This window comes from Chenopodium album, chromosome 8, assembly GCF_948465745.1.
Source record: "Chenopodium album chromosome 8, dcCheAlbu1.1, whole genome shotgun sequence".
In the NCBI taxonomy this organism is placed as follows: Eukaryota; Viridiplantae; Streptophyta; class Magnoliopsida; order Caryophyllales; family Amaranthaceae; genus Chenopodium; species Chenopodium album.
This window is the reverse complement of record NC_137841.1, coordinates 54784324-54795622: the sequence shown is the minus strand read 5'-3', so window position 1 is coordinate 54795622 and position 11299 is coordinate 54784324. Positions and strand designations below refer to the sequence as shown.

At 37.7% G+C, this 11299-nt stretch overlaps 1 protein-coding gene and 1 long non-coding RNA gene across 2 annotated transcripts; one reads left to right on the top strand and one right to left on the bottom strand.

Moving 5' to 3' along the window:
• Window positions 1-3521: 3521 nt before the first annotated feature.
• On the bottom strand, window positions 3522-4349 carry LOC145643059 (uncharacterized). The gene has a single exon (XM_081694219.1). The coding sequence runs from the start codon at window positions 4347-4349 to the stop codon at window positions 3522-3524; it is 828 nt and encodes a 275-aa protein (XP_081550345.1).
• Window positions 4350-7902: 3553 nt separating this feature from the next.
• LOC145556134 (uncharacterized) lies at window positions 7903-9134 on the top strand. Its single transcript, XR_014091767.1, has 4 exons — window positions 7903-7978; window positions 8232-8303; window positions 8702-8855; window positions 9047-9134. It is a non-coding gene; the product is annotated as an uncharacterized LOC145556134 (long non-coding RNA).
• Window positions 9135-11299: the final 2165 nt, after the last annotated feature.

The window sequence follows — 11299 nt, the reverse complement described above, 5'->3', positions numbered from 1 at the left end:
ACAACAAAACTAAATAGCCATTTTCAAAATTCAAATAAATTTACAGATCTACAAGATTTACACCACAAAATCCTCATATCATTGAAATAAACAATATAAAATCACAAATCTTAAAATCAACACTAAGAATCAAACACCTAGATGAACATTCAGAAATCACTCAAATTAGAGAGTTAAGAATTATTGAGGAGATTAAAATACAAAATGAAGATAGAATTGGAATAAAATCAGAAACTTTAGATCTAAAAAAAGACAATAATCATTCCTAAATTTGCAAAAATTCAGCACAAAATATCCCAAAAATCTAGTACCAAGAAACTTAAATCAATTAAAAACAACGTAAATTTCAAAAAATAAAGTTGAATCAACTCAGACAATCATCATTTACCACATTCAAACTGATAAATCTTCCAACTTTATATTCGATGATTACAAAGAGAAAAATCTTACCTAGCATCGATTCGTTCAACGACTTAGATCTAAAGAGGAAGAGTTCCGTCACCGCCGGTTACACCTCCGCCCAAAAACGACGCCGCTTGGAGGCTCTTGTATGAAGTAGCCGGTCAAGTTGCTCGTCTCAAGATGAACGCAATCGCTGCTCAAGTAAACCACCAAAACAACAACCAACAGAATGACAGAGAAAGAGGAGAGGAGAGAGGAGAGAGAGAGGTGAATGACGGAGAGAGAGAAAGGAGAGGAGAGAGAGAGAAGATGAGAGAAAGAGGAGATGAGAGGAGAGAGAGAGGTGAATGACGGAGAGGAGGGAGTGAGGGACTGATGAGAGAGAGAGGGAGTGAAACCCTAAAAAGCCAAGTATTGGGCTCTCCTCTCATAAGTTGGGCTAAGTTTGGTCATTTACGTGTAATATAGTATTCGTAACGGGCAAAATAGTGTCCGTTACGAATACTTACTTATTCGTAACGGGCAATGTAGTGTCCGTTACGAATACTTACTTATTCGTAACGGACACTATTTTGCCCGTTACGAATATCTTAATTGTAACGGGCAAAGCTTTGCCCGTTACAAATAGCCTGTTACGAATGAGAAATTTTCCACTAGTGTCACTTTCATTTTCTCACTCTCTCTCCTAATCTCTCCCCTGTTCTCTCTTCTGCGAAACCCTAACACCAATTTTTCTCTGCTTCCTCTTCGAAAATGGACCCAGATCCAAATGAGTCCCCTAAAAACGACACCCCACCTCGTAGATCTGAGGGATCTACGCTCTACAAGCTTCAGCGCGGCACTGGTGAACTCAAACCAGTTCGCCGCTGCACGTCGTACTTCCGGAGATACACTCGAGGCAAAATCGGAGCAAAACTAACAGAGTACGTGTCCAGCGACGAAGAGGAGCAGGAAAATGAGGCTTCTACGGAGGGAGAGGGGCCAGATCTAGCCTTGGGTGATGGTTCTAGTGGAGAGATGGGTCTCCAGAATGTTGAGGAGGTTGATGGTGGACCTTCCAACGTTGTAGCTGTGCCTGAGAAATCTGCTGAGGACTCTGACTGTGTGGAGGTTCACGTTGAGCAGCCCCCAGTGGAGGTTGTGGTGCTCCCTAACTCTCCTGTATTTGGGGGAGGGTCTTGCCTGAGTCCCTGAAGTCGACAGTGTCTTCCTCCAACTCTGTGGGGAAGAAAAGAGTCAGATCTGTCTTCAACCCGGACTACAGCGACTGGGACCCTGCATATTTGGCATTCCTAAGGGACAAGTACCCTAATGATTTCCCTCCCAACAACTGATCTGCGTAGCGTAACTATTTCTTAACCCTAATTTTGGTTTTTAATGTTGTTGCATAAGCTGGTTGATTATGAAATTGTTTTGATATGCATATTGAGTCCCTTATGTTGGTTTATGGTTTGTGACACTCTGTAGTACTCATTGTTGGTAATTGAGTTGTTATTGTCATATATTCTGCTTATATAATACTGGGTAAACCTTGTGTGTGTGTTGACTGCCCTCACATATGTTGCTTAGATGTTGCTGCTTCCGTAATGATGGTTTAAGCTTGCTGGTTACATGTGGTTTGCTGTGCTATAGTTATGGTACTGGTTTGTGGTGGCATTTGTTCAATGTGATGGTGGTTTTGGGTTTGTGAAGTCTTTATGGTTTCTGCTTGCTCAATGAGTCCCATTATGGCCAAGGGAATGGAAGTTTGATGCATGATGAGGCATGTTTTGGTGCCTACCCTGTCCCCTTGCTTATTGATGCATGTAGTTCTTGCAAGTCTGTGCCTAGCCCTGTGTGTCTGAGTCCCTTTTGATGTGGCCTAAATATTTGAGTCCCTCTTTGATTCATGTGTTAATGTACAAATTCCAAATGATGAAGGGACTCACTTTGACTTGAATGTGTAAGGGGGCTTTGCTCCAACAAGTGTGGTTCACATTTGTTGTTGAGGTATCCCCCTTACATAATTCCAATGACAACAAAGTAACCTATCTGATGGAATGTAAACAACCTATGCCAATCCATACTTCATTCATTTCATGACAACAGCTTACAACTCAAAAAGTTTCTCACCATACCTATTCATTACATGACTGCCCTAAAATTTAAAAGGTAATCTACCAAAATACACATAACCAAACCAGACTAAGCATAAACAAAATACAGTTGCTTACATTGTCAAAAAAACATGTTTTGAGCACTTGTTTGGTTATGTGTGGAAGTCATGCCTTGCTTGTTTAACTCAAGATCTGAAGTTAAACCCAAAATTATGAAAATTATGACATTTAGAACGAAGAATGCAATGAAATATAACAAAAACGAATTTTAAAATGAAATGCCCTAACCTTGAAACCATGGTCGATTATATGCTGAAATTCGTATCCTAGGTTCAATTTCATGATCGAATTTTAACTTAAAATCACCAAAATAGGAAAAAAAAAAAAGAGAAGGGAAAAGCTTACAGCTTCCATGGAAGTGTGGAAGCAGATAAAGGAAAGATTGAGGAAGAGAGAAAGTGAAATGATAGATGAGAAAAGAGGAAAAAAGAGCCAAAAGAAAAGATGAAACGAGTGAAAACGGCGGCTAGATAAAGGAATGAAAGGCTCTAATTTTAGGGTTTGAGGGAAGAGAGGAAATGAGAGGGCTCTAGTTTTGGTATTTCTACACGTTGGCAATCCGTGTAGTATCAGTAATCAATTTTATTTTTATTTTTTTTAAATGAGAGACCATTTATTTAAGATAAGTGGTCTCTCCTTCATTTTAAATAAAAATAAAAAAAATAAGAGAGACCATTATGTAAGAGAAATGGTCTCTCATTTTTTCTTTTATTAATCAAATAAAAAAAGAGAGACCATTCATATAAGAGAAGTGGTCTCTCCTTTTAAAATTTAAATAAATAAAAAAAGGGAGACCATTTATTTAAGAAAGTGGTCTCTCCTACATTTTCATCTCCATAAGATTGTACCTAAGAGACTATTTATTTGAAATATATGGTCTCTTGAAACATAGAGACCATGTATTTAATTAATTGGTCTCTTATCTATGGTCTCTTTGACCATTTTTGTAGTAGGGCCCTGTCCCTAATCTGCATCCACCTCCAGTTGAGTATTGTCTGGAATGTGTTGATTAACTTCAATGAAAAGTGTGTTGAGGTGGTCCACTGCTTGTTGTATGAGTCCCCTATCACATTCCAACAGTTCTGGTAGCAAACCTAGGCTGTCCAACCTCTTCTTACCCATATGTGGTGGATTGAAGTTGTTGCCCCCTTCATTTTCTGGAATCATCTGCATCACCCCTTGCAATGTGATCCATGTGTACTTGTTGAGTATGGGATCAATCCATTCATAAGCCTCATAGACTTTCTCAATTAATTCCTCAATTTTGGTGGGAAAAGACTGATATTGTAAAGACTGTATGACCTTAAAGAGTCCCAAATCAAGCACATTTAGGTCAGGTGACTGTGCTGGTTGAAATTTCATTTGAATATTGAACCCATCAGATGTGCAGGCAGCTTTGAATTCCTCATCCATAGGAACCTGATGAGGCCTTGCATTGTCCCATTGTATGTTTATATCTTTAGGAAGACTTGGGTGCCATTGTCTTTTGATTGCTGGTATAACATTATTGAGCAGCATCTTCCTGATTTCTTCCTTGTTCACACTCTCTGTTGCCTTAGTTTCCAATACTCCCGCATCTCTGTTCTTGCTTTTCTTCTTAGCCCTCTGTTGGTAGATGAATGGGAAAATACCAAACTTCCCATCATGTAGCATGTTCCCATTGCTGTCATACAATGGTTTCCCAATGACCCCCATGAACATTGCTTTGATTTTATACCTCTTTGACTGCTGACATCTGTATGGGTTTTCTTCCTTTGGTAAAAGGTAGAACCTCCTTGTTTCAGGGTTCATGTAGAACTATTTTTCATTAATGTGAATATCCTGTTGCATGTCAATAAAAGTTGGATTTCCAACTGCTGGAATTGGATTAATGTGCTTTAGTGCCCACTTCATCCTTGCAATTTTGTGATTAGATGTGAGAGCTGGATGGTTTGCTGCTGTATGTGTTCTTAATCTGCCCTTTTTCTTGAGCTTGTGGAGAAATCCATGTGAGATTTTTAGAGCAGCTGCATAGCTCCTCTCTGTTGTCCTTTTGTACAAAGGGACAGACTGCAAGAACTCATCTGATATGTCCCTAGGTTTTGGACCTGTTTTGCCCAACTTTCTGCTTCTGACATCAATTACATTCCCTTGAGCTATGCTGTCTTTAACAAATTTCCAGACCCTTTGAGATGTGCTTCTGTGAATTCCATACTTTCTTGCAATGTGTGACAAAAATCCCCTTGTGAGTTCCCCCTCATGCATGTTGAGTAGAAAATCATCTACCATTTGCCTTTTGGTTTGGACAGTAAGCTGCTTTCTGCTTGTTGGTTGTGCTTGTGTCAGATGTTGCTCTTCATTGTTGTCCCCTTCTTGTTCACTGTTATCCCCTTCACTGAAGTCTTCTTCCATGCTTGAATCACCACTCGTGTACTGATATGGTCCCTCGTTGAGTAGTTGTTCAATATTAAAAAATTCCTGATCAAAATATTCTTCCATGTGTGTGGTCCCCTCTGAATTTTTTTTGCAGATGGTGAATGAAGGTGATGGAGTTTTTTGTGGCTGAAGTTTTTTGTGAAGACCTCAACGAAGCGGAACCCTAATGCCGCCCGTAGTTTAGGACTAATCTTAGTTTAGGCAGTGTATATCTTGGACTAATGATGTTAGGATTTTATGGGGTATGTTTTTGAAGAAACAGAATTCTTAATTTTATAAGCCATGAGGCTTTTGGTTTGTAATTAATGCAAACTGTAGGAGTGGTGCCCTTTTATATGGCACTTGAATTGGTTTAAACTTGCTGAAAATGTGAATGAATGTGGCAAAAGTTGCTAAAATTTGAAAATTTTAAAAAATTTGGTGGAAATCTGAAAATTTCAAAATTTCACACCAAAAAAATAGAGGGAAAAGTACATTCCCTCTACATTTTGGTGACTGATTTCCAGCCAAAACACTTGAGTGGACCACTTTCTCTCTCCATTTTCCTACTCAAAAGTACCCACTTGCATAAACATAATCATGTGCTTCCACTTTCTCTCTCTTATTTCCCTCCAACAATAAACTTAATTAATCCCACCAAAATGTAATTAAACTTCTGTAGGCGTCGCTCGAAGTGCGCCTACATTAAAGCATGTTGTGAATATGCTTGGCACTCATAGAAAGTGGGAATTGACATTACAATTAGGGACAAGGAAAGTAGGGAGCCGCCAACAAGTTTTTAAGGAACTTGTAAACCGTTCACGGATCATAAAAGGCAACCACGATAAGGGACAACGAAGGCAACAACGATTGACCCGTGAAGGTTACACCCCATTCATAATCCATGAGATTACTAACTCCATATGGTTCGGAACCACAAAAGGAGGATCGGGGATGATGGTACGAAGTGAGTTATGGAGTCACATTCGCCCGTATTGGCCTCTACTTGATTCTTATAGTGAAAAGCATTCATGTGATCTCAAAGGCATACAAACAATAATTCAATTCGCTCCAAACTATTATTTAACTAAATTGGTTCAAGATTAATGCACACATAATTCTAAAAATTTGGTGATCACTTCAATTAATAATAAGATTAAAAGGATCCTAAACCGGTTGTCCAAATTATCTTATTAGGCGTGATTTTCAATTACATATTCCTTTTAACATGCAATATGGTGATCATAACAATTATAGAACAACATTAATATTAAAACCAATTTAATCACAATTCCAACAACATAAAATCGTTAGAAAAATAATAAAAACAAAAGGAGCATGATCCTTACTTTGATTCCGTTTGTTTGCAACTACAAAATAATAAACGAGTTAGTAACTTCAAGGAAATAATAAAACAATAACTAAATTAAATTAAATGAAATAAAGTTGATTTTGGGGCCAAACCCTCAAACAGTTCTACCTTTCACGCCTTGGCTTAAGGACAGAACCTCGAGTAAAATATGGACTCCTTTGAGTGCTTGAAGAAGGAATTTTGAAGTGAAAAGGGTAGGCTAGTGTTTAGGTTAATAGCATAGAAGAGAGAAAATAAAAATCATAAAATTCTCGGTGCCCCGTACATCAGAAATGAGGGGGTATTTATAGGGAAAATGTGCTGAGGGAGCACACGGAACCCTAAAATGATAAAAAAAAAACCCTAAAAAAGTATCCCGTGACACGGTCAGACTGTACCGTGACACGGTCAGACTGTACTGTCAGACGGTACACTTTCCCGTGAAACGGTACAATTTTGGAGTGACGCGGGAAATTTTCAGAAAACGGGATGAAAAACACGTTAAGGGTTTACGCGGAAAGGACACGGAACGTCTCGTGTCACGGCAGACCTCCCGTGTCACGGGAAGTCCCACCGTCAGACGGGAAGCATTCCTGTGACACGGTGGCAGTCTGCCGTGGCGCGGGAATTTTTCAGTCCATTTTCCGTCTAAATTCATTTTTAACCCTAATTTCTTTCGGCTTTTTAAGTGCCGATTGATAATTTCGGGCTTTTTCTGACTTTTATTATTCGGGCTAAAATAAGAAAATAATTAAATAAAAATAAATAAAGAATTTGGGCCAAAAATAAAATAATAAAAAAAGGTTTGGACTTAAAATAAGTTGGGCTGAAATTAAAACTATGCTTTTACCAAACATTAAGACTAATCCATGGACCGTTCGAAAATATGAATTTAATAAAATACGACTTTTTAAGCAATCTCGGGATTAAATACTAAACCCGACCAATAGTAGCGGTGAAAGGTTATTTATCATCGGGTTTGGTTTTGGGGAGACATTTTTAGGGTCTACAGAAGCCCCCACTTTGACTGAGTTTGTAGAAACGTCAGTTTTGAAAACGATAGTCAAAGTAGCCGATAGGGACGGAGAATGATTTAAGACGTTCTGCGATCCTAAATCACTCTGCATACGCCGATACCTGCAGAAAAATGTTAATTCCACAGATAAAAGAGTAACGGGATAAAATACATATCTGGTACTAGTGTATCGGTGACAAACGAATTTGGCAGCTTCCTAAAAGTAGAAAAATGTAAAAGGGCACCGACAAATGCGCACCGGTTATTGAAAACCCGTGCCAAAAATACAAGCCTAGACCACAAAAATAAAACAGGATTAATAGGCCACCGGTTAACCGGTGGCCTTTTCCCAATATTCCCTAAAATTATAACACGCTCTCTCTCCTCACTCTTCCCTCTCTATCTCTAACTCACACGCTCTCTCTCCTCTCCTCTCGAACTCTCCGTCTCCTCTATCTTATTTCTCCACCGCAGCCACCACCAGCGCAACCCTCCTCTCTCTATCCTAGCTTCCCACCGCAGTCACCACCAACGCAACCCTCCTCTCTCTTCCTCCTAGCTTTCCGCCGCCACCACCGCAGTCATCACTAATGGCATAAGCCCTTAAAAAACTAGGAGAACGATGCCTAGATCTCTAATGGCGACGCTGCTCCTCACAAGGTTTAACCCTCCTTTGTTTTGTTAATTTTGTATAATTTAGGTTAGGGTTTCGATTTTGTTGAGTTTTTGGGTTTTGATTTTTGATTTTATGATTTGGTCGTTGTTTTTGAGTTTAAATTTGTATGTGATGTTTGATTTTGAATTTGATTTTGTCCTTCTTGTTCTGATAATTATTGTAATTTGTATGTATGGGAATTGAATTCGAATGAATGGGAAGTGAAAGAAGTTAAGAACTCTTGATTCGAATTTTCAGCTATGAATTTGACGAATCATCAATCGGAATGTACAAACCCTAATATTAGAAATGATGATGATGACGATTCAGGTAAACATTTTGTTATGCATTATTCATGTTTCTCATAAGAATCATTTTTTCCTATTTTGTGAATTTTTCCTGTAATTTAATTAATCTCCATTGATAAAACTAGTGGTTTATTGATAATTACAATTTGTAGAGTAATTTAGACAAATATTATGGAAATTTGACCTCAAAAATGAGTAAATTAGATAAATTTCTAGCAATGTGTAGAGTAATTTAGATGAATGTTCATAAAACTGAGTACTATATATTAGATAAATTCTGGTGATTCCTGGAGTAATTTTAATGAATTTTCTTGTAATTTGACCACAAAACACAGTTAAGATTAAATTGTTGGTAATTTGTGGAGTAGTTTAGATGAATTTTGTGATTATTTGATCACAATCTGATTGATATTATTATAGATGAAGTGAAAGTAAGATGTTGAGATCAAAGAGAAGCAGAACCGAGGGAACCTCGTTGTGTGATTTGTGGTAGGTGTATGGGGAGTACATTTGTGATGAGACAGATGATGATGTTTGCAGCTTGGAATGTGGTGTTGCTTGAGTGAAGTTGCAGGTGTTGAATGCTTCTTTTGTTCTGAATATAGAGAGATTGTACTGGTTCTTGTGCTTGAAAACTGCAGAGAAATAAAGCTCTTAAGGAACATGTGAATCGGGTTATAGTATGCTGGTGTACTTGTTGAATATTTGCATATGGGGGGAGTGAAATTTGGTATTAAAATTGTGGTGTTTGTTTGAATTTGTTAGGCAAGACAAGTCCAAGGCGGTTGAGATACTTGTGTGGTTATTTGAAAGTATTTTCAACATTTAACGAAGAGGGAGCTTTACAAGGAAATCACACAGCTTTTAACTCTAACTAACTTCAGGTATACTTTACAAACCCCACAATCGTTCGTTTTTAATGCTTTATAGGATATAGCACATGTGGACAACTGATAGACTGTTTTGTGCCCTTGACTTGTGTCTTTTGGCTTTTGGAAAATTAGTTAGTGAATATTGGGGTATTCTCCGGTAGTTTATCGAGCTATTGCTCCCTGGTGATGGTAATAATTTAAGGATGAATCCTTGTATCCTTTTAATTTGTACGGTTGTACCATGCCAGTTGGGAATAGAAAATATTGCATGCACCCGGGGAGATCTATCGTGCAAGACCTCAACTCCCAAAGTCACAAGAGCTATAGTAATAATTTGGCAAATTAGTGTTTCTAGCTTATGTGGTAATAATTTAGTTCTTGTCATGTTAGTTGGGAGCAGGAAATCTTGTTTGCTCCTAATTTTAAATGTTTTATCAAAGGTAAAAGACCCTGCTGTCAGTTTGTTTGTTGGTTGAATGGTTTTATGTTCATGATATGTTCATAAATTCTGTTATACACGGCAAGAGTGACTTATTATGTTTCCTAAAAAAAAAAGAGTGACTTATTATGTCTCAGTCTCTTCAAACTTCAGATAAGTCCAATGTCTAATAAATGGTGATAGTGTTATCTAAGTTGCTCTCACTCACCCAGTCACCCCCCCCTAAACTGTGAACTGGAAAAGCATATTATACTAATAAACAATGTTACTTTGATTTTTAATTTAGTCTTCCTTACATGACACGTCTATTATTGAGATTTTTTTTTCTCTATTTAGATAAGACCCAATTTTTATTAAAATTCTTTTCAGATAAGACCCAATTATGTTGTTAGATGAGGCCTAAATTTTTATTTAAAGTTTGGCATCTATATCGATTTATAATTTTATATGGACACTTGCTTAATTTATACTCCCCTTTCATTCTCATAAGGAGGGTTTCTAATGTAATGATGTACATGATAGTTTTCCCTAACTTTGAGCTGGTTTATAATATTTTTTCATACAATAATTAAATTTAAATTATTACATTTAGTTCATGCTTGAACATTGAGTATTAAAACTATCATTTGATTTATTATTGTGCTGATTTTAGGTACCATCACAAGGAGAGAATGTAACTGATACTTCTCCTCAAGCCGGGGCACCAGACCTTCAGACGTCACAGTCCCGGAATCAGGTAGTTGTGAGACTCTTGTGTATTTGTGTACTATGTAAGGCTGTCCCATTGTTCCCTTATTCCCTTATTAATTATAATAATTTCACATTTGATATAGTGTTGATACATATTGAATTGGCTCGTAAATGCGGAGTACATAATTGATGATTGTATAATATTGTATAATTTTCTTTTAAATGACAATGCTACATTGATGTATTGTTCATGTGATCTATGGTTTGTTTCGTTTGTAAGAGTTTGTATAATATTGTATAATATTAAGTTGGAAGTCCGCCGCCCCTTCTGACGTGACTCTGTAATAAGGCATAATTCACTTGAATTATTTCACAGGATTTTGAATTCACATCTAAGGGAACTTTCAAGGACAGTGTGGCTTGATACAGAGAGCTTTGCATCAGTGAGGCAGAAGCTGCAGCTGCTGCTGCTACATGCTTCTATGCTGATGCTGCTGCTGCCTCGCATCACAAGGCTACTGCTGCATGCTTCTACGCTACTGCTTCTATGCTCCTGATGCTGCTGCTATGCTCTACGCCACTGCTGTTCGACTCTTGCTGCTGCTTATCTGCTCTATGCTAATCTGCTTCTGTGTTGCTGTGCTGCTACTGTGCAGCCACTTTGTTTGTAACCTTATTTTATTTTATTTTTTTGGACAAAAATTGTAATATTACATCATTTTTTTTATAAAAAAATGTAAGTTTATGTATATGTTAGTGTTTATATATCAATTTAAGTGAAAAAAATGCAAAAAAAAAAAATTTTTTTTTTGCCATTATTGGCACCGGTTTTGAACAGGAACCGGTGCCAAAAAACCTGACCAAAAAAAGCGCCAAGGGTTATTGCCACCGGTTAACCGGTGGCAATACTAGTTTTTGCCACCGGTTTTGAACCGGTGGCCTTGCTTCAGTTTATTGCCACCCCCCAAATGACCACCGGTTCAAAACCGGTGGCATAGAGGGGGTTTTGAACCGGTG